Source organism: Diadema antillarum, unplaced genomic scaffold (genome assembly GCF_040938485.1).
Source record: "Diadema antillarum isolate AM-2024a unplaced genomic scaffold, OU_Dant_1.0 scf00000029, whole genome shotgun sequence".
In the NCBI taxonomy this organism is placed as follows: Eukaryota; Metazoa; Echinodermata; class Echinoidea; order Diadematoida; family Diadematidae; genus Diadema; species Diadema antillarum.
In genome coordinates, this window is record NW_027270918.1 from 3,705,691 (window position 1) to 3,733,307 (window position 27,617).

Sequence of the window (27,617 nt, forward strand, 5' to 3'; positions counted from 1 at the left end):
ATGGCCGATGTTCCCTTCAACGATCGCCGATTTCGACACCACCAACGATCTTCAATTACTACGTCCCCTTACTCTGACGGCGTTGCTCATCCTTTTAACGAGGATCTTTCAGACAAAGTTCATTGTGCTGTAAAGAGAACGAAGACTAAAATTACCAATCTGAAACAGGAAGTTGAAGCAAAGTGAGTAAAGATATGAACAGAATCGCGTAATAACGGAACGTTCGAGGCGAACGTAGAGTCACGGCGGACGGGGTGCCACCGGCGCAGGATAACGAAGCATGTCGATGATGTCTTTCACTGTTTATTCCGGTGGGCAGGGCATTGTGATAGATCGTCTATGGGCTATGGCAGAAGCCAGAATGGGGCACCACAGGATTTTTTCCTAAGTGGTATTCTGAAAATCTTCCTAAGTTTCTTCTTAAGTCTGTTCCTAAGTTTTTTTCCTAAACTTCAGGAAGAAACTTATGAAGGGAGCGGGAGTAAAATTTATGCAAATTTCTGATTTGTTATAATAAATATGATGGGGGGTTGTGTTTCCGGACATTTAACTTCTTAAGTTCGCGTGTGAAAACTTTCCTATTTTATATAGAATATGCACCCTTCTTTACCTCAAAGACTTGATAGAGACTCCTCATATACTAGACAACATAATACATACTCTGAAAACGGCGTGAGAATTCCTGGGTGCATCATTTTTAATTTATTACAGACGCACTTACAATACGCGTCCGGTCCCACAACCTGTCCGGTCCCACAACCTGTCCGGTCCCACAATGCTTGGTCATACTTAGGAAGAAGTTGGTATTCTAGTCTTCTGAGAATGCACTGCTTGGATCTAAAATTATATGTAGCTTAGCTCAGGGGTGGTATTCTCAAATCCTTCCTAGGAAGAAATTTCTTCCTAAGTCAGGATTTTTCCCTAAGTGGTATTCTGAAAATCTTCCTGAGTTTCTTCCTAACCATATAGAGTAAGAACCCCAATTTTCGGCCGGCCTCCAATATCCGGACACGTCCCACTTATCACAATGCAGCAAAGTCGACTGTCACAACACAAGCATATCACATCATTTCACACTCTAGCACACTCATTCACCACAGGAAAGTGCCTGAGTCACCTCCAAAAATCCATCTAAAATCCCAAATTTTGCCGTCAAAAACACGGAATCGCCGCAACTTTTCCAAAGTGCGCGCGAATTTAGGTCCCGTGTGAAGAATCGGGGTCGCCGAAAAAGCACTAGAAATTGAAAAATTACGCTGTTCCGTTGCGAGATTTTTCGGTTATCACAAGCTCAGAGTGTGATTGTATCCTCAAAAACACAAAAGAAAAACAAAATCTCCGTACATGCCGATGCAGTGAATAAATGTACAGGGGCTGAATGCAAGTGCACAGTCCCCAAAATTCGGACACGAACGGGCGCCGCAACATCCCCGATGCGACCTTGCGCCAACAATGTATGGCGCGCGTGGATTTTTCAGCTGCCTTGTATGCGTATTGACATTGCGCGCGTGTCCGAATTTTGGAGACGCTGTCCGAATTTTGGGGAATTGACAAGGTGATGATATTTGGGGTTTTTGTGAAATTTTATGATCTGTTTAACAAAATAAATATTGGGAAAAATTAGGTTGATGTACATTATTATAGATATAATTTTGGAGAGTATTATTTGAGTTGAATAAATATTGCAATAAATCTAAGTGTCCGAAAATTGGGGCTCTTACTCTAAGTCTGTTCCTACGTTTTTACTTTTATCCTAAACTGCGGAAGAAACTTAGGAAGGGGGCGGAAGTATGAAAATTTCTGACTTGGGAAGAAGTTGGTATTCTAGAATGCACTTAGGAAAGAAATTTAGGAAGATATTTAGGAAAGCTCCACCCCTGTCCTAAGTACGTTGTTAAGAATAGCAAGTTGCAGACATCGTGATAGGTGCCCTTGTCATTTACTGTGCACACATGTACTTTGATGCGCGAAATGAGCGTGAGAAAGGGGACATGCCGCGTATTGAAACGTGCATTTGACCCAACATCAAAATTTTATGCGATTGTCATTGGTTGGTTCCTTATGATACAGCATTCTGTATTGGCTTAAGAAAGGACGTGGGCGAGGATAAGGATGGCCTAAATCTCTCATAATAGGCCTAGGAAAGAACTTTGGGAAGATATTTAGGAAAGCTCCACCCTGTCCTAAGTACGCTGTTAAGAATAGCAAGCTGCAGTCAGTGCAGACATCTTGATACAATAGGTGCGCTTGTCATTCACTGCACGCATGGCACATATACTTGCATGAGAAAGGGGACATGCCGCGCTCACGTGCACGTGTAGTAATATGCGATCGATCGGCATTCCGTATTGGCTTAAGAAAGGACGTGGGCGGGGATAAGGATGGCCTAATTTTCATTAAGAAGTGCCTGGGAAGAAATTTCAGAATACCAATTCTGTCTTTCCGAGGCACTTCCTAAGTTTCTGACTTAGGAAGAAACTTCGGAAGATACTTATAGGAAGATTTTCAGAATACCACCTCCTATGTAACGCGAGCCGTAATCGGAGATCAGCTGGGGCGACAGATTTTCATCGCTCTCGAAGATTAAGACATTCCTAATTCATCTTTTTCCTCTATAAAAACACAAATAATTTTAATCCAAATGTATTTTACCATATGTAACAGGTGATAAAACCATTTTTAATGCGAGAATGTTTTTGATTTCGAATGGATTTCAGGTGGCAGATGAACAAAGTTTTTCAAACCCGATGATGCACAATGCATCCTTCATTGAAAGAAGTGTGTGTATAACACATGCGCTAATGATACATGGCGTGCAATGGGTGGCGAACTAATTCAATACCATACCTATTTTTAGTTCGCCAACCCGGGAGTGCACAGGAAATACATGCAAGTGGTGACTATACGGTAATTGACGTTGCATTGAGCATTGCGCGTAACGACGTAGAGAACGAATATCGTAGTTATGGGTAAACTCAGCCCACAGCGTGCGCATTACAAGTGGCCGAGTTTACCAGCTAGGCCGAGTTTACCCATAACTGTCAGGGCTGCCAACCTTGAGTGAGAGTTTGGCGTGAGACACTGCGAGGGAGCGGAGCGACCTCCTGGCTAGTACCTGGCGGCCTGCTGTGTGGCCGTACGTACATACGTATGTACTACGTACACAGTCAGTGTATGTAAAGCGATGTAAAGCACTCGTCATAGCCATACATGTACTGTAATTTGCCAAAAGTACAAGCTACGCTCACGTGGTATAGGTAGAAATCAATCGTTATCCAATAGCTCGTCTTTGCGCGCGAACCGGAAACGATTATTATTGGTTAAGCTTTACACCCGCGCGGGAAAATCTCGAAATTTTGGGCTTGGGCATATCGATATTCGGAATATCAGAGAATTTAGAGATATATTTATTTTTTTGTCATGTACATTCCATTTTGGGGGTTTAGCGTGAGATTTCGTTTATCAGAGTGAGACAGTCAAAATTGGTTGAATTGCGGGAGTCTCACGCTCAGTGCGTGAGAGTTGGCAGCCCTGAACTATGATAAACATGTATGAGACTATGCGGAGTGGTTTTCTGCTCTTCACTGGGGATATGAAAATGTCCAAATATTAGAAGATGTCTACTGGAAACCCGATGATAAACAAGGTCAACGGCGAAACAGTGATACCGTGATATGTTTGGGTGTCTAATACATCAACACCCTTTCTCTATCAATAGAAACTTATATTTTCTTTGCCATTTCACATGCATCTGAAAATGATTGTTGAAAAAGATGCGCAAAAATTCCTGAAACTGACATATTCATACTGAATGAAGAATGCCTTCACATATCCAGCAATGTAATGACGTTGTGCTTGTTTTTGTGTCCATCAGAGATCGGGAGATCAGGCGTGAGCGGGCCATGCGAAAAGCCGCAGAGAAACAGGAGCAGGACAAGACGTCAGAAGGTAGCTATGTTGACCCCTATGCAGGCTCTACCCCATCAGTCAACGAGGAGCTAAAGCAATGGCTGTCCCCCGCAGCCCAACGAAAAAGACTTCTTGGTAGGGCCTCAAACGCAGAGACAGCCCTCCTCCCCTCCCCCATAACACCTTACCTGACAATGATTACTTCCCTGCCATTGTTCCCCCCACTGAGCACCTCTTTCCAGAGCCATTTTAGCTCCTCCATTTGTAGTGTGTAATATGATTTGCCATCATGCCACATGTTATATTTGTTTTTTAATTCAGTGCATATTTTTGTGTAATAATGTATTATTTGATAATGTTTGTAACTGTGTTTCATTGATATTGCTGATTCTGGGTGCATGCACTGGTCGCGGAGGAAGGCCTCAAGCCTTGGTGATTAAGTTTGCCTTTTCCTCCCCTGGCAACCAGTGGCATGCACCCAGAATCACCACAATCTTTATATCATGTAATATGATTTTCTGTTTGTACTTCATGTCCACTTGTATTTTATGTTGAATTGCTAAATAAATAATGATAATAATAATAATAATGCGATCAGTAATTAATCTAATTTCATGAGGGAGTCAAGTTTATACAGATTACGAGATTTGACAGAAATCATTTCATGTCCATTTGACCACCCGACCTGTGTTTGTTGTGTAGTCTAACATTTTAGATTCATGTAAATAGAGTTAGAGAAGTGACTGAGAAATCAGCACCCCAATACCCATAACCTTATTCGCCTTCATGCAGAGCTGTTAAATCTCAGTAAAGGGCTGATTTCATGGAGCATGCAAACGATTTGAGAAGGGTGTGAATGTCAAAACAACGGCAAAGTCCATCATTTGTTGTTTTAGTCTACAACAGATTGCTAAGCTGGCACGGGGGTTAGGAAGCGTCATCAACTGTTTTTGGATTTTTTTTTTTTTTGGTATATTTACAGGCAGACATGGGATTTGCTTATTTAAGATAACAGCATAACTGAGTTAGATTATTGCATTGATCTCCTAGACTATTGTAATGTGAAATATGCCTGCCATTGTGTCATGTGATTGTGGTCTGGGCATTGTTAATGTGCATCACTTTGCGTTGGAATCAAGAAATGACTGGAATACGATATATTAATGTGGCAACTCAACAAGAGATTGAGGATTTACAAATTTGAAATCAAGACACACACACATGCGTGTGCATGCACACCCTTCTTAATACAGTGCACTCGGTTATAACGAAATTTCGTTATAACGAAGTAAATCTTCTGGTCCCAAAATTATCACCATTAAAGTCTATGGTACAAAATTCGCTTATAACGAACACGGTTAAAGCGAAATTTCCGTTATAACGAAGTCTTTTCCGAGCGCCACAGACAAAGAAAAACAAAAGAAATGTGCTCCGTTATAACGAAATGCGAATTGCTTTCGAAAATACGTAGCGGAACAAGCATTTATAGCGTCTCTGCATGGGTGAACGCTTCACACCACTGTGTGTTCGCTCCTTGTGTCACGCACAGATTCTGTGGGGAACTTGCGTTTATTGTGATACAGTTATCCCATCACATTTCACATAGCTTTCCAGTGTATGATGACTATTCGGCAAACAGAATATGATGTATATACGTGGTTTCCTTGTTTTCGTTTTATATTGTATTTGTTCGGTTATAAAGAAATTTCGTTATAACGAAAGAAAACTGCCGGTCCCGAGCATTTCGTTATAACAGGAGTGCACTGTACAATGCATTAACTTTTGCTCTGCAAGATGTCTTTACAATCAGAGTGGAATGGATTTCTGTTGCAAACAGGTAGGGGCAATTCCCCTCCCCAGCAAAGGGGCACAAAGGCCACCCGGGGTAAGGAGCGACGGAGGAGTCCCACACCAGGGGACGAGGATGATGGGCAGGAGCACCTGACGGAGAGCTACTACTACACCTCAGAGGAGGAGAGGAAGCCGGAAAAACGACGAGATAGAAGGGAAGAGGCGGGCAGGAGACACGGAAGGCAGCGGAAGAGAGCAGGTAGGAGAAAAGCTTAATGTTGATTCATGTGAGAGAGCACTCAGTAAATTGTAATGTGTGCAAACTGGTAATGTGCATTTCTTTAGTCTTGGAGTCTTTGATCTCAGAGTATAGTTGGCAGTGAATGCTTAATATGTCACCACCAGTATGTAGAACTCAAGAGCACACTCACAAACTCTTCTTGATATGACGTAAACAAGCAACAAATTTTTAAAACATATTGACAGGCTGCCATTATTGCCTGAACATGTTGGCATCCCCCCCCCAAATGTCCTAACCTTTCTTTTCTTCTTGCCTGCTGATGCTAAAGGATTTTACACAGTCAATACTGGTACCTCATATCACAACTTAATGCAGTTAACATACTCACAGTGAGATCTCTTTAATAAGGATGGTTGACAGATTAAATGCATGTATTGCACTTTTGATGTCTCTACTGCTGTGTAGGGTATGACAACAGCGACAGGGATGACAGGCCTGGCACCTATCCCGGGAGCAGACACCAACCTCCCGCATGGTATGGGGACTATGGACCTCCTCTGCACCACCCTGCCTATGCTGCCCACAACCTCTGGATAAGTCCACACAGGGTACCTCCCATCCCATCCTACGACCCGCGTCTCATGCACACGATAGGTCCTGAGTTCGCCACCCAGGCGTACGCCCAGCACACAAGCTCCACACCACAGCATCCACGCCGACACAGCGTTGGCGACGCCCAGCTCCCGTTTACGGGACCCACGCTGGTGATCCCCACACAGAACACTGAGAGTGGGCAAGGGGATGGGAGCAGGGAGCAAGGCGGGGCTAACCCCAAGCATGCAAGCCCTCAGCAACAACCAACCAGCCAACGCATCCCTGTCACTATTCAAATCCAGCCATCACCCGAGAGCGTCCAGCAGTCAACTACCAGGACGAACCACCAAGGGTCCCCCTCCCTGTCGGTGTCCACTGCAGCCCGAGACCAGGGCTTGGATACAAGCCACCACTCGGAGATGGTGAACATCGGCGTTGGAGCCAGCCCACCACCCATACCAAGCCAGCATCATGGCTTTGATGAAAGGGGTCTTCCGCTGCTGCTTGATGAGCTAGGTGCTACCAAAGATAAAAATAAAGCAGTGAGTTTTTGTCTTTCCTAGTCTATATTACTGTGTTACAATAAATCGGTCCAAGTGGTATAGCATGTAGTGTATTCCTCACAAAGTATTGAGTTCACAGGACAAGTTATAATCACTCAAATCATAAAAAGGTTGAATAGATTCTGCACTCCAAAAGCTATTGACAGCCTCTGATGATTAAGATCAATTTCTTGTACTTCAAAATCATGTCTGATATTGGATTATTTAAATGTAAATCTCAATTAATTTCAGTTGGAAACCTTTCCTCCTTGTCTTCATCATTGGCATCATTTTCTTTTGAGATGATCAAGGTGTGTAAAGGGTTTTCTTCTCTTGTTGAGGGTGTTGTTCGATTTAATCATCTGTTCTTGGGGTTTGCTCTGCCAGTTGCTGGTTGCAGAATCGAGACTGTATTCTTGCCAAGTGTGCCTTGTGGCTTGTTACATCTGACCCATACTACCTTAATTATTTTCTGTACACCAGTTTATATGTGTGCTGATTTTGCCCATTTTGTTCTTACAGAAAACAGATGAAATCCAAGTTCTCTAGGACAAGAAGAATGTTGACATTAATCAAAAAACAAACATGGATAAATCACATAGTTGAAATTGTCAACAAGAGAGTAGCAAGTTGTGCTTATTCTGCATTTTTGCAGGGATTGTGCACAAATTGCAAAACAAAAATAGTTGTGTTCTCTAGTAGATTCATGTTTTTATTTTCTTTTTTTGTTTCTTTTCTTCTTTGAAATTGCTTTTCTTTCTCATTACCAAGCTCGCGGAGAGATGCTCAGAGGCGGAGAGGGAGATTGAGTCTCTCCAGCTGCAGCTGGGAGTGAAGGATGCTATGTCAGAAGCAGAGATAGCAGCCAAGGGAGCAGGTATTAACATTCAATCTAATCTCAAGAGATTATTACTAGGCCTCCACATTTGGACAGGATTGTTGCTACTGACTGACAAATGGCCCTGCATCGACGTTATAACGTTGAAGTTTGTTGCTGTTTCCAAATACTATGATTAGATGGGATGTTCACATGCCAAGCATACGAACAATTGAACTGGGAAGCATATATGCCATTTAGCAAGTCTAATTTTTCATGAGTGGCTAAAATTACTGAATGGAGAAATGTACACCGGCACATCCACTCATGTAGGGATCAGAGTTAATATTTTCATTTGTTGTTAAATTAACGAATGGCACCTGACTGGCAAAATTTGTGAAAATAAAACCCTGGTGAAACATATCATGTATACAGTAAATGAACACATCTTTCATCATTGTGAGTTTATTGATATTTTTGCTATGAGCTTTTTGCTATGCATCTGATTTGCAATGAAGGAGTTATTGATTGTGATATTGAGTAGAGATTCTTAAATAGTATTTTGCAGGCAATTTGAAAGACAGGCATGGTAGATCATGATATGCATATGTTATGCTTTCGTATCCAGTTTACCCTACGTGTGTTTTGAGATTTAGTGACATCATGTGAGACCATCTCGAGGCATCCTCATTGTGTGAAGGAATTACAGTGAGCTGCCTAAAGGGGCTTTTACACCAGTCCTGCGTAGAGTTTTGTTGTGCAGCGTACTGAGTATGCTGCAATCAGGCTAAATATGTGTGGCAAAAATGTTGCTGCGCATGAGATAGTCCCTGCATAGGTTATATGTAGGTTGGTGAGTGGTGGTGTATGGTTGCATGCCCTGTGCATAACGACAACAAAGCAATGGTATGTTCAATTGGTGTACTTACTTGTAGAAAAGCCTATAACAGGCTTAGGGTTTTGTACATTTACATAGGTTTTCTTACGGTTGCATACAATTGCTTACTGCATTTGCAGCGTAAGCTCGACATAGCGTAGTTGATATGCAGCACTGCGCAACTCTATGTAGGCCTGGCATGAAACACCATTAATGTGTGAAATAATTCCTGTTTCTACCCTTCAGCCCTGATTGAGGAGATCTACACCGCCCAGAGGGAACACGACGAGGCCATCATGGGGCGCCTCCGCCTGGCCAATGATGAGAGAGATGACGCCTTCGCCAGACTCCATAAATACCAGCAGTCCAAGGATGGCTTTGATTCGGGCACTGACGTCAACTCAAACGAAGAGGACAATTCTCCTGCTGATGCGGTAAATTTGCACATATATCCTGAGATAATATTTAAAAAAAAAAAAAAATACAATTTTAGTTAATAGTGTTAACAGGGTCCATGGCATTTTCTCCTGCTACAATTGCTCCCATGAAATATCTACACGCTAGACCAAACATAAATTCTACCCATAGACATAACCCTAACCCAATCCTAATCCTAATCCTCACGTTAAACTAAATCTAAAGCCCTATCCCAACCCTAACCATAACCCTAAATCCTCAGAGGGGATAAGACTAGAGCAATTGTCACAGAAGCAAATGTCGTGTCACTAATCCATAGACTTGCCTGTGTAGATTTTGTAATCTATTTATTGGATGCAGAGGGATTATTTATTATTCTGTGATGTTTCTTGCAACTGCATTAAAAAAGCTGCATGTCTGCTCAAGTCTTTGTCCCCTTTTACAATGTATGTGACATGATAATTTCGAGTACGATATGCCAAATCACAAAAAGAAGATAACTGGTTTGAAAATTAATGTATCCAGAGAGACATCATACCCATCTAGTCCTAACATTTTTCATATACTGTGCATCATATGAGAGGATGCTATTGCATCGTTAGTTGCAGTAACTGTGATTATTGTCATTATTGATATCATCAGTACTCACACAATTGTTACCTTTTTTTTCTGTCACTTCACAAGTAGTGTTTATAACATAAAATTTTGCTCTTTTCCCACAAAAGTGCTTGCTGAATTGTCTCTTGTGCCAGAAAATGAGAAACATGGTTGATTCAGAACCCAAACAGTATAATTGACATGATGTGTATCATGACCAAATCTCCAACAGACACTTGGCAATCTGCTGTCACGTCTGACCGTCGCTAATGACAAGTCTTCCATCGACCGATTCGGCTCGGCCATCGTTGGTCGTATCTCCAAGACGAAGGGTAGGAGGCAGCAGATTACATCAGAGGAGATGAGAGCCATCCTGAAGGAGAAAGACATGGCTGTTGCCAAGGTAACGATCTCATCCCACTCTTCTTTCCTTGTCACTCCGTTACGTTGAAGAGGCAACTTGTGACTTCAAGTTTGGTGCTAGTGCTAGTGCTAGTGCTATCTCAACACTAGCACTGGCGATAAAACTGAACTTGAAATCAATCGGTGTTGGGAGGTTGACTTTAAAATTACGATGTATTTCCAGTAGTTGGTGCTGGGCCCGGTGTTGAATATCATCTGCTGAACACTAGCACGAGCACCAAACTTGAAATCCCCCGTTGGGTTCATTGCCCTTTTCTTCTCAGTCATGTTGTTTAAGATGTGCGTGTCCAGCTCTCAGCATGGTTGAAATGTTGACAATAATACAGCTTTCAGTAGAAATTGACAGCTGTGCACTGTATTATCTTTTATTGACAAGCCCATCTGTAACTATTTAGAAGAACTGATCTATGCTATAAAGATGCATTTAATTTTAAGCACATCATTAAGTATACATTTTGCAATATCCCCCTGCATGCAAACCTCACACAGTCAAATTCTTTTATAGTTTTGATGAACATTCTTTATATGCATGTTAATTTCTAAATTGTCTGTGCACTGCAGATATGCTGTGTGTGAATTGCACAACGGAAATCAATTTTTGTTCAGACCGCCAGTTTGGCTCTTATTTAGAAACAGGTTAACCCACTCATTGTTTCATGTCCATTATCTATAACAGTTCAGGCTAATGTTAGAAAGGAATACTTTTTTTTTTCCCCAGATATGCAAGATATGAATAAACAGCATTGAGAAAGAGAGGAAAAAAACATTAACACACATTTGTGTGCATATCTTTGTTTTGTGTAAATAGCAGTTTCAAATCTTGTGTAAGTAATGAATGGCCAATGGCTGAAGATTGCTCATATGCTTAAAAGGATATGAATGGCTACATCTGCTGAAAGTAAATTGCAAGTTGTCTGTACTGTACTGTACATCAGTGGAGAGAAGAGTACAAAAAATTGAGGGAGTGTATTGAAGGTATGTCTTTCATTTCACTTTTCACTCTTATTTTTTCCAGTGCAAGAAGTTAGAGAGAGAAGTCATAGAGCTGAGAAAGAACTGCGAGAGCTCAAAGTCGCGGAACAACAATGAAAAGGCTCTCAAAGTGAGTATTTCCATGCTTGGCATTACACAGTGAAATACATCACTTTCACTTTTGAACATTTTTTTTAAAGGTATTTGCATGCCTTTCTTTCTTTGTTTGTTTTTGTTGTTTTTGTTCTTGCTGTAGATCCCTTCATCATCTTTGATACACACAGGGTAAAGCAATGTGTTTGCATAATGTTGATTGATTTATAGACCTTAGACGAGATTAGGGAACATATCAGCACATTTAGTGTATAACAACCTACAAGAAATTAGAAGAAATAACAGAGAAAAAAACAAAACAATGGAGGGGGTGGTTGAGAGGCAGTTCAACTGTGTTATCTCTCTTGTTATTGTACAATTTAAAAAATCCCATAAATCACATGGGATTTCTGTAATATCTCTAACAGGCATTTAGCAAAGAAAGGAGCGTAGTCAAAATATGCACTGTTACCTTACATGCAAAAAATTAGATATATTTGTGCTTGGTCTGTGATATATCTCTGACTACCTGAAATTGGGGTGACCTTTATTTAACTGGTAGCTAGTACGTTTCTGGCATGAATCTAACAGGAATGTCGCCCTCTGTGTTGAATTTGATGAAGCTTGAAATGGGCAGATGGGTAGACACGCCCATCATTTTTCCCAGCTCCACCCCCTTCATTTGCATGCAGTTTGCTTAGCTTGACAGGCAGCTATCGCAAAGTTCGATATGACCGTGTACATGTGTGTGTGTGCGCGCCTGCATGTGTGTACGTTTATAGGGAGCAAACAAGACTTAGAATGTGAACGAGAGGTCTGTGTACTGCCAAAAAGAGAAGATATTCAGTTCATCCTATGTATGTCTCTGCCTTTCCTGAGTATTTTGTCATTTTTTTGCCTTTCCAGCACTGGATGTGTAGTGTAATACTAATAAAAGTACTGGCTTTTAGTTTCTTTTTGGCTGGTACATGCATCTGCTTATGTCTTTTCTCCCAAGACTACCCCCACCCCCAACCTTTGTCAGCACTTGCTAGTATGATTTTTCCTTTCATCTAGTATGATTTTTACTTTCAATTTGGAACATTTGGTACATAGTGTTAATATTTCACTATGTGTCTAGTAGACAGTATGACACGGCACAGAGCGTTAAGTAAAATTCACAGCACCAGCTGGCTGTAAGGAGTTAGTGTTATTTCCATGCAGTTTGGTATGTTCCCTGAATAGTGGCCAAAACAGGGATACATAGGGCCTACATAGAAACCAGAGTGATCAGATCTATGTTTCTTTTAGTGAGAACAAATAGCACACTTTGGGTCCAAGTGCCTGCTGTATGATTACATTCAATCACAGTGCTCATAAAGGTAGAAAGACACAACCTCGCCATGCTATACACAACACAGTGCATCATTATCTGTATTGAAAACGTGTTATTGTCTGCTTGATTTTCATGCACAATATCAGAGCATATTCACTGAAACATATAGGCTAGTGTGTCAATCCCTCATGGACTACTGTCGTAAATGGCCCCGTAAATAATACACTGTATTTTGACTCGTCTGTTGCACGAGCACACGTACACTCACTACGTGCGTGAACTCTTGCTACAAGTGCAAGTCACGACTTGGTCTACCCAGGTAGTCTACATCAAATGCTAGTAACTGCTTTTAACAGCTGTTTATGCTGATGATGATTTTATATAGATTATAATCATTATATTCGATGGCTTTATTTCATGGAATATCAGTTAATGTTGCACTCATTTCGAGCCAATATGCCGTGGTATCCCGTTCATGGCCATCCAATATAAAACAAATATGGGGCAGTTTGCCTTAGGCCATAAGGACCCGCTTACAAGGGAGGGAACGCCATATATCACACAGATTAATGGTGAGAGATAATTAAGCGAATTTGTCCAAATAAGTAATGCTATTGCTCCATATTTTGTCCCGTAATTACAATTACATTCTCTTATATAAATACAATATTGCCCTCTCTAAATCAAGTCATTTTTATAATCCATGTTTTGTCATTGTCATACAGGGCATGTTTGACAGTGATTCTCAATCATGTCAATGTTTTCTGTGGCACACAATAGTCTCATATTTTCCCCCTTTTTGTCTTGTTTTGTATTTAAGCAAAGGACGAATTTAGAGGGGTTTTTTCCCCTCCATAGAGGGCTGTTCCAATCGGATACCCTCAATAATTTGCGACCGCAATGAAGTGTCAATATTTATCCCATACCGGGATAGGGCCCACATATGGCAAAGGGTGCGACAACAGGCTTTTCTTTCCGCAAAGCCATATGCACGACAAGTATCTGCATGGCGAACCAGCATGTTGTATATTTTTTTCAGGGGACTATAATGGCTGTGTACCAAGTTATCCATCATTTTCCAACATGAATGTGCACTTTTCTTGATAGGATTTATTTCTTTGATTTTCATGGTACATTCTTTGTGGCAGGGTTTTAGAACAGAACAACATGAAAACTGCAGCAAAAGTTTGTATTATGAGGATATCTTGCAAACACACATGCATGTGACTTTATCAACGAAGTTATGAAAGTTCTTAGGAGCAAAGTTCATATCATGGTGAAGGAGCTCCAAGTACTGTGATAGATCCATCATATTCAAATACAGACAACATTACAGCTGTATGACAAAGAGAACATTTCATAAAGTTTTTCGTATTGAATATCTTAAATAGAATTACCATTCATGCTTCTTTGTAATGGGTTGAATTTGCTCAAATATTCAGTGACCTGCTGTCTAAAATACCTTTCTGTCATTAAAAGGTTGAGTTTTCCCAAGTGGTAGTAGCTCTAATTTGCAAAACTAGGTGTAGCATTATGTTAAGCCAAGCTGTGGGTGAAATGTAGCTTCATATAAACAATGCATGTTGAACATTCAAATCATGGAACATTGCATTATACTAATGACCTCCCATATTGTATTCCTTTGTCTTAAAGTGAATAAAATGTGCCAAAGTACTCTGAAACTTACCTCAATAACTTCAAGTTAGCATTGCTGCAGCAGTTCAGTAAATTACTTTTAAAAAGAAAATCAGCAGCACCACATGTGTAATAAGACAAGACAGAGAAGATTGAGGCGTATTGGTAAATCTTGCGAGTCGGATGGCTTTGATGACAGAGAATCATCATACTTGCCTTATATGAGACAAAATGAATGCAAAATGTATTGAATAGCTTTCCTTTTTCTTTTTCTTTTTCTCTTTTTAAGACAGTTGTGCAGTAAAGACATTTTGTTCATCTTTACCCTTGGCTTATTATGAGTACATCTGTGACTGTACAATACGCAAAGGCAATTCCAACAACAACCAACCCAAAGTGGTGTATGGGGCAGTTTAGTACTTTGGGGCTCAGAATCAAGGATCCATCATATGAGGTATATGAATATATGCATATATCCACAATTGTTAGAGTACAGACAGACCTGGTCAGGTTATGAGTAGAATGAAATACTTGTTGACTTTATGATTGTTATAATCTCAACTTTTTACCAAATGATTGAGCAGTCATTGTGTGCTGCTGTTTTCTTTTACTGGAATAAAAAACCAAAGTGTATTTCCATGTCGTCACATTTTGTTAGTAGTCGTTTTGTGGTAAGCTCTAGTTGCGATACACGTGCACTAACTACATTTTTGGTTTAGTTTAAACCTGAGGCACCAGCCAGTGGGTATGACTACGTGTGCATACATTCTCATCTTGTTCACATTTTAAAGCACAATATGGTAACAGTGAAAGCAAGCCAGTATTCATACAGCATATTGTCTATGTGTGCAGCCTGGTCTGTTCAATCCAAATATTTTCTTGCAGTTGCACACTGCAAATGGGTACAAGAATGGTATTCACTTGTCAATACAAGTGTCAATCTCTATTCAGCTTAATAAATTGTACTGTTAAAACAAGGGTAGCAGTGATACTTCTAGGTCTATAAAGCAACAGTGAAACCTATACTTGAGTTTCAGATCAGCTGGAAAAGATTACTAAAACATCTCTGTATTTTTCTGCAAACACAAGATTGCCACCACCTTTTTGAGCAGAGTGAAGATGAAATAGAAAACAAAAAATGAAAGAAACAATAATGACCTGCAGATCAGCTCACAAGAAATGCCTTAGAATGACACTCAAATGTCCTCCTTTTGGTATCCCTTCTTCTTTGCCCTCCCCCTTTTCTATCATCTTTAATGGCCGCATTGAAGCAGCCATATCAAACAAGTAGGGGTTTGCTCATGACGTTTGCTATCAAATTGAGTGTGTGTGCGTGTGTGTTCAACAAGCAAGACCGTATTTGACCATCACACTCTTCCCCCGGACCTGCTGATATTTTAATGCCCGCCTTTTTCCCACAATTTACATACAGCCACGAGCACACAATCTCACACGCATCCCCCACCATTATACCTATTTTTTTTGCAGATGGCCAAAAAGGAGGAGGTCCACAAATCATGACTTTTCAAGGTTTTTCTGTATTATTTTCACTTCACACTGAAGAGTATCGGATTATCAGGTGTGCTGAAAGTGTGTTTTCACTCTCTATTGCATTTGGAATGGGTCTCAGCATCTGATGTGCCTTTCTTTTTCATGAAAGATTGAAGGATTGGGACTAACTTGAAAACAGAAAATTGATTCCTTTGAAAAAAAGAATTGATTTGATTACCAAACATTAAGAATGAAAGCTGAATTTGTTACAATCACTTGCATGAAAATAAGTCTCAATCTGAACTATATTTTAGTGAATGTAAATCTGCAATGAATCGCCAGCAACTACCTATAATTTGATAGTGGTTGCTTCTGAATCCTGAAGAGTTTTTCCTGGTAAATGTCATTGATAAAGACCACAATAGATTCTCAGGGTGTTTTTAATCTATTTTTCAGAATGGAGATAAAGAACAGGAAAAAAAAACACATCAGAAGTTTCGTGTAACTTTCCCCAGACAGTGACATTCAAGTTGACTCTTGAAAAGGCAGAGAAAATTCTTTAAATAAAAAACAGAAGAAGAAAAATGTATGTGAACATGCAAGAGGGATGCCGTGTTGTTGATCAGAAATACAGGAACAATATAAAGTTTATACAAACAAACATGTTTATGGCGTGCTTCTCATATTATGAAGATCACATGCTACATCTGCTTATTATTTGTTAGGAAAAGTAAAACAGTGGTCATTGAATGGAGGCTTGAACCTGTTACCTGCCTCTTTGAGGGGCAGCAATACAACCACAGTGCTAAAACTGGGAGAATGAATATGCTGTCATGACAAGGAGCAAGTACACAGTAATTGTTTGTACTCAATATGTTTTGAATTGAAATGAATTAATTCCTCTTAATTCACAATAACCAAATCACAGGACATACGGTATCAAAGTGGTCAGAATACAATTAGATATTAAGCTGAAACACAAGGCTATTTTCAAATGAATGACAGAGCCAAAGCTTAGGTCCATAGCAAATAGCAGTGTGAAATACAACAGAACCGACTACAAGTTCCTTTGGCTGAATGCATTCATATTTACAATTTAGGTGTGTGTACACACATGGACCTAAATAGTGTCTGTGTAGTTTGCCATTTATTCTGTACTCTTTATTTCTTCATATTTCTTCGTTATCTATTTATTTATTTGAATAAATAAAGGAATGAATTAATAAATTAATAGATGCTGTACAAAAAAAAAATAATAGATTAGACTTCTAGCACAGAAAATATTGTGTTATATTGAACCCATTCATGATTATATGTGGCAACCAGTATGGTAAAGGGGTCATCAGGACCTTTCAAACCTGATTATTCCTTTGAAATCCCAAGTCGGTAAAAAAGAACAAGTTAACACTTTGTAAGCAAACAAATCAACTATACACAATCTACAAGAATATTTTTCCTCAGTATAGAGTCAGCATGCCGATATTGCCATTGAGAAAAATGATGGATGATCATGTAAAGATTATAAATTTTTATTCATCCATTGAAATTCTCATTTTTCTTTTCAAAACATTATTAAATCATATACAAGTTGTATGTATATGCTGTATCAGGGTATAGATATACTGTATGCCCTGTCGTAACTTTTTGATTAATTGCGGAAGTGTGCTCCACCTGTCAATAATAGTGGCTTTACTTACTCAGAATTCCTTCAAAAGAAACATTTCCTACATATAAAGAGATGTACCCATGTATACCATGGTATGTATGTGTGTGTATACCTAAAGTTGTATTTATACACACACATGAAACATAAGGGAAGGTATTCAAAAATTGGGAAGGAATATCTTCCTTGACGAAGGCCTATGGCTAAAAAAAAAAAAAAATTGGAAACAATTTTTTCTCTACTGTTTGTATTTTGTTTTAATGATAATCCATGTATACGTAAACATAATTACAGGTGTATGTACACACATGATCTTATTTTGAAATTTTGAAATATGTTCTAAAAAAAAAAGTGTTACTGTGTTCTGACAAAGAATAGCTGACACCCTTTTGAGGAAGAACATATCATAAAAGGCTGCGCATTTCATCACACAAGGAGCGTTACCGTGAAACCCCGTATTCTCATCACGCCTAGTACCTGGGTTACTCCTCACTCCATGAGTATATGAAAGAAAAGCGAGTGGGGCAAGAGGAGAAAGAAACATAGAAAGGAATACTCATATATACATATCATTTCTAGCCAAACAAACATGTGTTCCTTCAGCAAACGAACAATCTCCCTCCAAACTCATGTGAAAAACGGGGAAATTGCACGTCCCCACAAAGCAGAACACTGTAATGCATTTCTTCAATTCCAATAATAATTTTTCTTGCCTCTCTCTCTCCCTTCCATTGTATTGAATGAGCGCACACATCTCAGAGGTGGACAAATATTGACCAAACTTTTTTTATTTTTTCATCCTTTCCCCCTGCGTGTTCTCTCTTTCTCTCCCTCCCTTTCTTTCTGTCCCCTACTCTGGAGGTCGATTTTGGGTATTGTAAGACAATTTCTTCCTCCCACAAATATTCCTCTATCTCTCACCACACAAACTCCATACCTACATCTCATTATGGGGGGGGGGGGGGGGGCAATTCTTTTTTTTTTCATATTCTAGTTGGTGTTTTTTCTTTCTTTCTTTTTCTGTCAGCCTGCCTGTATCACATACAAGAATAACTCCCTTTGACTTTTTTTTTCTCTCTCTCTCAGCTGCATGAAATATTTACAAAGAATCGCATCCTAGCGCATCATCTACGTGGTCATGTGATTAACGGGTTGTCTATTGTAAAGGGAAAGTTTAAAAAAAAAAAAGGAGGTATCATGCCAAGTCCTGCATATTGTTGTTGTTTCTTTTTGTCAACAAAGCAAAGGAGGTACTGTTAATGTCAAAATAACTGATGCCACCACTCCATGATATTTCAGCTCATTGTGGCAAGTTTAATACACACATGAATATAGTCTAAAATATGACATTGACTAAATATCAAAAGTATGGCGAACAAATTCACAATAGGTGGGTGTTGACAATGTCCTATCTGCTCTTATTCTCACTTTAATCTGTGAAATGTCTTAGAACTATTTGTGCGTGTGTTTTTTGTTTTTTTTTTTTGTTTTTATGAAAAAATGCAACCCCATGTTATGTACTTTCAGACTGTGACTGGGTAGATTACATGTGGATGGCAAAAAGGTTCATAATAGTTTGGATAAGAGAGAGAATATGGACTATGAATAACGTGGTCTAATGGATTGATTATTGAAATTCACACATATTCTTGGATACATTAACAAACTTTAAAATGCCTCGGCAGTGTTGTCAAAAGATTGCATAAGACACATTCCTACAAATGCCCTGTCATTTGCATGGTCACAAGATTGACATTGGAACAGAATTTGCCATGATTGATCTTATGAAATGTGATTTCTCGGTTGAGCAAATTAGGTGTGCCCGTGATTGTGTGGTTGTGCGTATGCCTTTCTAATATGTTTTGCTTAAGTTTGGATTAGGGCTCTTCTTTTAGAGTGTGCTTTGAAGAGAAAAAACAGAAGAAAAAGGACATTTTTCATTATTCCAGGCAAAGAAGAGATTTAATTACACGTATTTGTGGTTTTAGAGATTGCATGAATTCAGGATGTGTGTATTGTAAACCACATAGTACAACATTGTCATGCACTTCATATTGCAAAGAGACATTATACAGGCACTATTGTCACACATTATACAGGCACATGTTGTCAATGTAACTTTTGAATGTTATGCTCGTGATCACTTTAGCAAATATTGTATCACCAAACATAAAAACAAGCATTTAGGTGTTTGCATTTGCTGTTGTTTTTGTTTTCATTTGAATGTTTTACTTTGTAATTGATTTGTTTCATATGTGGACACCTTGAAGTCCCACTCTTAATTTGTCTATGCCCAATATGACAATATCTAGGGATCACCTAATTCTGTTGCAAGGTTGAACAGTCTTGTAGGGATGGTACAGTTGTATACTCCCTAGCAGTAGAAAGGAAAAGTCCAGAAAACTGTTGAGTGAGTGTAAATAGTAGTCAGCATTTTACCTAGGATGCTGCATGCTGAATCAGCAGTAGCTTGCCCTTAACAAAAAAGGCACGAAGGCCTCCACGTAATTCTATTTGATATAACTTTCCTTAGATTTTCTGTAGATTTCATTATAAATGTATAGACTATGGGTCACATGTTGGTCATCAGAATTAGCACCTTGTGTCTAAACAGATGTTACACATTTGTATACACACCACACATACAATGTGCACACAAATGCCAGCAGACGTTGCTCAAAGATCATTTATTGAAGTTGTCAACATAATTAAGATTGAATGATGAACGAATTGACGTGCACGCAATATTATTCATCAAAATTAGCACCGTGTTTCAGAACAAAGATTTCACACAAACACACAATGCATACATATATACATTCATTCACCCACAGACGCACATACCCTGCTGTTCGTAATTATCAGGCAAGACCAACTTTGCCACATTTCTATGTAAACAGTTTGCAAACAATTGTTACCATGTTGTCAAACACTTCATTCTATTTATGCCTCGTATTTTACTTACGGGGAAGAAAAGTAAGAGTGCATGGAAGTGTTGTCACTGCAGAAAAGTGTAAACAAGTAGTCAATCACACACAAACCATGCTCAACATTCAGTTTTTGTTCGCCGCTCTGCACTAGCACCTACCGTAGCTCGGGGGTCTCAAACATTGTGAACATGCTGAGCAAACCCTGCTACATTGCCTTCAAGTCGGGAGTGCCCACACTTCACACATTGCATAACCATTGAACATCTTTTGTTCCAATCCTAAGAAGCCCCCCAGTCATGCTCAATAAAATCACTCTCACAGAGCAGAAATAGTCCACACTCTTTATCCACACCAATAACTGCCTTCTTGGCATGGATCATTCTCTGTTCAGCATATAAGTGAGATCTGGGCCCCGTTTCATAAAAGATGTTAGGATGTCAACTCTTGCTGGAATGACAACTTCCTATAGCAACAGCCAATCGGGAAGCTGCATTCATGTTGTTACCATGACAATTGACATTCCAGCAAGAGTTGTTATCATATCAACTTTTTATGAAACGGGGCCCAGATTCACATTTTACTCCAAGCACTAGACTGCTGCAATAGCATCCCATTCTTCTGGTATGTGATGACTGTTACTATGGCAACAGCCAAGGCCATAACCTATCAGCATTGAGCATTTTTCTTGAAGCTGTAGTAACTGCAGTTATTGCATTGCACTCAAACTGTATATATCTCCATTGAAATTGGACCATATTGTTCATGGCAGGATTGGCAGCTACAAAGGTATAGCATTCAGTAATCGCATGTGACATGTGATGATAGCTAGTTTTATAGGCTTTTGTGTGGTTTTGTTTTACCTTTACAGGGTCAATGAATTTTCTGTCAAAGTAATTGTGATGTCAAGCTATGCCCTCTTGGTACCTATAACATGTTTATGCGTGAATGTGCTTACCTGTCATTTCCTATTCAATATCCCAATACCAGTCACGTACTAAATTTCATTTTCAAATTTTGAAATTAGATATTGAATCTGCATGCTATTTCAGTAACATTTGTAGTTGCAACTGAAGAAATGGGAGGATAAGATTTAAAAAAAAAAAAAAAAGTAGCTAGTCATGAAGATGTGCATGCCTGGATCCTTACATGTATAGCCATGAATAAGAAAAAGAAAAAAAAAACATGATTGCGTACTTTTTTTGCAAAGCGCAGAGAATGATTCAAATTTGTAGCATGTAGATAAAAATGCATTCTCATGGCTCTTAGCTGCCTCTAGTCCACAGATAGCTGACTAATACTTGTCTGCCCCTGAGCCGTCCACATGGGACAGTCTAATGTAATTCATTCCACTTTAATTCATTGTTTAAAATTTTCCACATTAGAGCCATTCCCTTAGGGTTCCGCTGCACATGTTGAGATTTGAGCTGATCCAGAGAATACCTGCAGCTTCAGATGGGAATAATCCATGGGCTATTTAAAGGCACAGAGTGGGTGGGGGAAGGAAAATGCATCCATTTGCACCTGGCTTTATAGGTGAAACAGTTGCTCTCATTTGCAGTGTATTGCTTTTCATAGAGGGGGACATTTCATCCCATTTTCGATAATTGCATTGTTTGCACAGAGTAATTTCACCCTGCCAATATAGCTAGCCAGCAATCAGGCACACCGGCCACCTTTCAACATGTACACAGCGTCTCAAAAAAAATGACAGAATATGGGGTAGTCATACATACCTGTAACTTTGGTGTATTTCTTTCATTGTGAATTTTGTTCTGTTGGTTATTTTTTGTGTGTGTATTTCTTTTTTTTAAGTGACTGTGTGGGTTTAAAGCCTTCAAAAGTGTCTTTGTCAGAGTACAATTTTGAAGCTGTTGACATGATTAGGCAAAAGACGTCAGATATGATTTTAGAAAGCCTGAAATCAAATTGTTTGAAGTTTTTTTTTTCAAATCAAATTTATGAAGGTTGCGGTTCAAAACATCCTTCCAAAGATAGTCATAGTACAGAATTGTGCTCTCTTGTTAATGCAGAGTATTTTAGATGAATGAAATTTACACTTATTTTTTTTTTGTCATGTCTGTTTTAGCGAAACTTGAGATGTTATATGATCATCAATAGTACTACAGCTAGTAACCAAAATACTACTGGCAGTTGCTTCATTTTGAATCATGAGAGTGTACATTTAACAGAGATTGTTACGTGTAGCTTTATTATGATGACCTATTTTATACTGTTAAAGTGTACCTGAGAGCAAATGGCTTTTAAGATGACAGGAAGGTGATTCTTTAGCACTGAAAGCATATTCACTGATCATTATTTGATTTCTCATTACATGTAATTCCTAGAAATTGGCTCATGCAATTTTAACACAAAATTGCATATTCTCGTGAGAGTAGTGACAACTTCAAATGAATTTTCAAAATACTTTTGTTTTCTTTTCTTTCCTTCATTAACCTCTGAAGCATTTCAAGCAAGCTAAAAGTTTGCAAGGCTTGCAAAGAAAGAGAGTTCTTAATCTGAAAGCTGCTTTGTGTGGGTAAAGCCATACTGGGTTTCTGGCTCAGTCAATTGGCAGACTCCATTTTTAATTCTTTCTTGCTTTACCCTGTAGTTGTGCTTCCCATTGATTTTACCCGCACCAAGTGGAAATGTGTGCTGTGCTATTTGGGCGTTCTCCGTGACATTGGGCCACTTTTCGGGCAATATCAATTAATGACGATAAGCCAACAGCTGTTGAAGGGCGACACCGTACATCATCTCATTTGTAGGGCACTAGATGACACGCATTTGTCCGTCAAGTTACGGGCAAGAACCACTGATTGTTCTGATGAATACTGTGTACTCAGTCCTCTCTTAGTCTCAATCTAATTTTAGCTTTATCATCTTGCTCTCTCTCCTGCCTGTATACTTCTATTTATGTCTTCCAAATCTTCAAAAAATACAGAGGAATATTCACATTTCTTCTTACTGTGACTGTATAGTGATTATAGTGCTGTTGTTTGATTATGTTGTGATTGTTATACTGTATAAGCTGTTATTTTAATGAGGGTTTAATTTTCGTGAATTTCGCGAATCACGGTGGGATTGCGAATTTAACAACATGTGAAAATGTCGCCATGCGCTAGGGGAATAGTGCATTTACTGTAGTGTCGGTGTCAATGTGCGAAAACATCTCGCAAAATGTCTGTGACCTCATTTGAGAAAGTAATAGCTTATACAGTATATGTGTGATGATCCATGCAAAAAAAAAAAACAACAAACAGATTACATGGTCACATCTTTTACTTGAGTTTGTGAGTAAACTAACATGACTCATGTATCTATATCTATTGTGTTTATCAGGTAGTGAGTGCCAAGTGTTCTGAACAGATTGCCTCAAAGCAATTGCTCTCCATTTTCAAATCACGATATGATCTAAAAACATTCAAGCTTTATGACGCCATGCCTTTGTACGATGTGCACATAGTGAACCACATTTCTCCTATCATTTTTGAAATGGCAGACAATTGGATAGAAAGTTGATTGTGCTATGGAAAAACAATTATATCTTTTCATAGCTTGCTCCATGTATGTTTGTTTCCCTCTCCAGGCGCAGCTGGACATCACACGAGAGGAGCGGGACAAGGCACTGGTGGCAGCCAAGAAACTCAAGGGTGAGATCGATTCGCTGAAGATGTACTACAGGTGAGAAATCTATCATAATATACCAAAACTTCCCCTTTCTTTTCTTCTTACTCCTTCGCTCTGGTGCATGGTTTTGTACACACACACACACAAAAAAAAGAAGAAATATGGAATTAAAGATAATCTATATAATTGTCTAATATTTCAGGAGAGATGCTTTTAAACAGAGATTGGGTAGCTATCCCCATGAATTTAGCATTTAATAAACATCAACAATTTCACAGTGAAAGGCATAATTACACGACAAAACTTTAATAGAAATGATGTAGAAATGTTTGTATGCCAATAGTTGAAATCAATAAAACATATAAATTTTAAATATTAAAAAAAAAATTGATTTATGTGTATGTTGCAAGTGTGTATTACAACACAGAAAATTTATTTAGTTTGAACTGCAAATGCAGAATTTGTACTGGTCCTTTAAATGCATGAATTATCACAAGAAATTATAGCCCCCCACCTTTGCTGAACCTTTCTTCCCTGTATATGCAGCTGATAGTTTGTATTTTGCATCTTTCTGTGAACTAATGTTGTTGTCCCATGCAGCACAATTGTTCGTAGAACCGTACAAAGTATTCAGATCGCCATATTTGCTCCTGATGGCCCGTCAAAGCTTGTAAGGATTTTTTTTTTTTTCATGCAGTTTGCTCTCCGAGACTGTTTCTGTCTGAGAGGCTGCAAGCCGCTGTGATCGGCTCAGCAAAGACTATTCTTTGCTCTATGTTGCTTGTTTGCTAACCAGATCCTCACCTTCCTATCACACATCAAGCTTTATTGTGTAGCATTCACCAAAACAGTCTACTCATCTGTCACAAAAAAAACAACAAAAAAATGAAAGCACAAAAAGGAAGAAAATATAAGCTGTCACAGTTGAAACCAAGTAAATTCTCATGAATGCATTTCTGTTCTTTTTGTCTTTGAGATGATAAATATTTTTGTCACATTTGTCACGCAAACACCATCAGTTTGCAGACATCACCTGTGTTCATGTAGGATGCAGAGAGGAGACCTCCACAATGTTTTTGATTCTTTGCAGATTGTTCGACTGTTAAAGCTTAATCACAAATGCCGGCAAATGCCACAAAGTGTCTGATTTTGAGCTGTGATGTTTGCCGACATCGCCCATTTGAAATCGCACCTGGTGTGATGTCAGCAAATTGATTACATGAAATGGGATCCGTGTTTTTGAACGTTGATGAATAAGGCACAATTTGATCTGATTTTGTGGAGCGGAGAAACATTCATAACTGCCGGATTAGCCTGGTGTTTTGATTTGCAGATCGCTAAAATTACGCCCATGTTTGAATGCTGATGAGATGCCTTAGCTTTATGTATACATTTGTCCTCAATAGAGAAATAATTAAGTCAACACAAGCTTTTACAACAACCTTATATTTATATATGTGCATGCGTACATTCACACTCAGCATACCGGTTCATACATATATATAAATACTCTTGTACATGCATGCAGCTTCTTCTTTACAGCTGTTTTTCTTGGTGCGATGGACTTTTGTTAATGTACAAATAGGCAGAGCCATTATCACTCTTGCGAGTTTCTTCTTCCAAGCATAGTGGTTTACAGAATGAAAGAAAGATGAAATCATACCGCATTCCCTGATTGTGTTTAAAGCATGTGAATTATATTTCCCTTTGTGCATGAATTAATTTTAAATGTCTTTTTCAAATAAAGGTATTTATGTGGTCGACAAAACATTGATGTAAAATACTCGTTGCTTAAATTACTTCAAAACCAGAAACATTCACTAATTCAAATAGATGGCCCTTTTTTGCGGCATGAAACTTTCACAGATTGCTGACCAACAAAATCTTGAATATACCACTATGTACTATATTCAATGCATTGTGTACACACACAATTTCATGTTCATATTACTTTTACGAATCTTGGCTTCTCACGAAATTGGCAAAAGCTTCATGCTCGTGAACATTTTTGGTTTATACAGTACTTATTAAAAACAATGAACTATTAATCTTTTGTTTCATCACATGCCCATCTTTCTTTCATTCTTTCCTCTGTTCTTCCACTCACATCCCACTCTCAGCCTCCACAAGTCTCTCTCCCAGGAGGCCAGTCTGCGGGACCAGTTCAACAACACCCTGGGCACCATCGAGGACCAGGTGAAGGCCCGGGACGAGGTCCTGGCCCAGACACAGCTCAACAACAGCCAGCTGGCGGCCCAGGTCCGCGGGGCCAACGAGGAGCGCAACAAGATGGCCGCCCAGCTACAGGTCAAGGAGCAGGAGAACCAGCAACTGAGGAGGAAGCATGAACAGTAAGACATCATTTTTCTCTACCTCATTTTATACTTCGTGTTCATACCGGATATATAAAGGATATAAACTGCAAGCCAGTAGAAGTTGCTGTGGGTATTGTGGATCCTCATTATAAGTGGTCAGATACAACAGAACCTTCATGCAAGGTGATTTTGCAGAACCCATCTCTTCATATTTCTTACTTTTGTACCCTGATATAGCAAGAAATCTAATATCACAAGATGATAGTCATGGTTTTTAGTTCCTTGTTATATCATGGTTACACTGACACTTAAAAATGGCTCTCATCCCTCTTAGTTGCCAGAAGTTTTTTCAAAATGCAATAAGATAGAGAGAAGCAAGCTACACTTATTGCTGCAGAGCCGAAAATGCCGAAAAGTGGTATTCGGTACATGGCTAATTGCGTGTAAAAGTGTTAAATACCTCAAAGTGAACATTTGGTTTGATACTATACAATTTTTTTTTTTTTCTGGCAAATGTTGTCTGTAGTGGCATTGTCCATCACTTGTTTGCATCAGTGAAGTAACTGGTAATACTGCTGTAAAACAGAAACCCATCAATATTGTGTGAAACCCTCAACAATTTGTCTTAGATAGAATCATTAGGGGAACCTATCTGGAATTTGCAAGCATATTTAGTGAGCATAGATGCAGGAACACAATTAATGCAATAGTAATGATAATTTAAAGTGTATGATATGGCAGTGGAAGCAATAGGTCACATTGCTACTGCGGTCACAATATTCCTGCTCATCACACATCATGCAGGCTTTAATCCTGCATGGAATGGTCCTCTTCAGGCAAATTACATGTCCAGACAAGAAAGAAGCATATTTCTATCTGCTGTAATATATCAATATTATGCAGACCGTTTCATGCCCATTTCAAATGGTACTCATTATTCCCAAATTTGACAGGATTATTGCTACATGAATGCGAAGAGACATTAACGAAACAAGAAGTGTCTCCATAAAAATCAGAAATGACTTCAAAAACCCCTCCATGTTCTCTTCTCTTTCAAAATCAGGCTGGAGCGACTGGTCATGGTCCTACGCAAGAAGATAGCAGAAGGAACCGTCAAGACAGTTTGATCGTCATCTCCACCAGTCGTCCAATCCTAAGCATCAGCAAAGTCAAGGAATTCAATTTGTCAGTATTATCAGTCTTTTATTATATTTTCATGGGATATGGAAACATTTACAAATATTTGTATGCCTATGTTAAGAGCAAGAGGACACCAAACTGTGGCCATTTTTTGTATACAGTGTTATAATTTTTATGGTCGTATCAGAAAAACAACATATATGTATACTAGATTGGAAAGTTATA

At 39.0% G+C, this 27,617-nt stretch overlaps 1 protein-coding gene across 1 annotated transcript; it reads left to right on the forward strand.

Annotated features, from left to right (window-relative positions):
* Positions 1-27,617, forward strand: LOC139738226 (uncharacterized). The gene is made up of 11 exons (XM_071648885.1): positions 1-182; positions 3,875-4,044; positions 5,747-5,959; positions 6,407-7,077; positions 7,849-7,954; positions 9,018-9,205; positions 10,018-10,188; positions 11,224-11,310; positions 23,897-23,991; positions 26,058-26,288; positions 27,316-27,617. Exons 1-11 carry the CDS (start codon positions 1-3, stop codon positions 27,377-27,379), a joined length of 2,178 nt encoding a protein of 725 aa, XP_071504986.1. The 3' UTR covers positions 27,380-27,617.

Coding starts and splice junctions, on each gene's coding strand:
- LOC139738226 (XM_071648885.1), top strand. CDS start 1: ATGGCCGATGTTCCCTTCAACGATCGCCGATTTCGACACCACCAACGA. Junction 5,960..6,406: donor AAGGCAGCGGAAGAGAGCAG/GTAGGAGAAAAG, acceptor ACTGCTGTGTAG/GGTATGACAACAGCGACAGG. Junction 7,955..9,017: donor GATAGCAGCCAAGGGAGCAG/GTATTAACATTC, acceptor TCTACCCTTCAG/CCCTGATTGAGGAGATCTAC.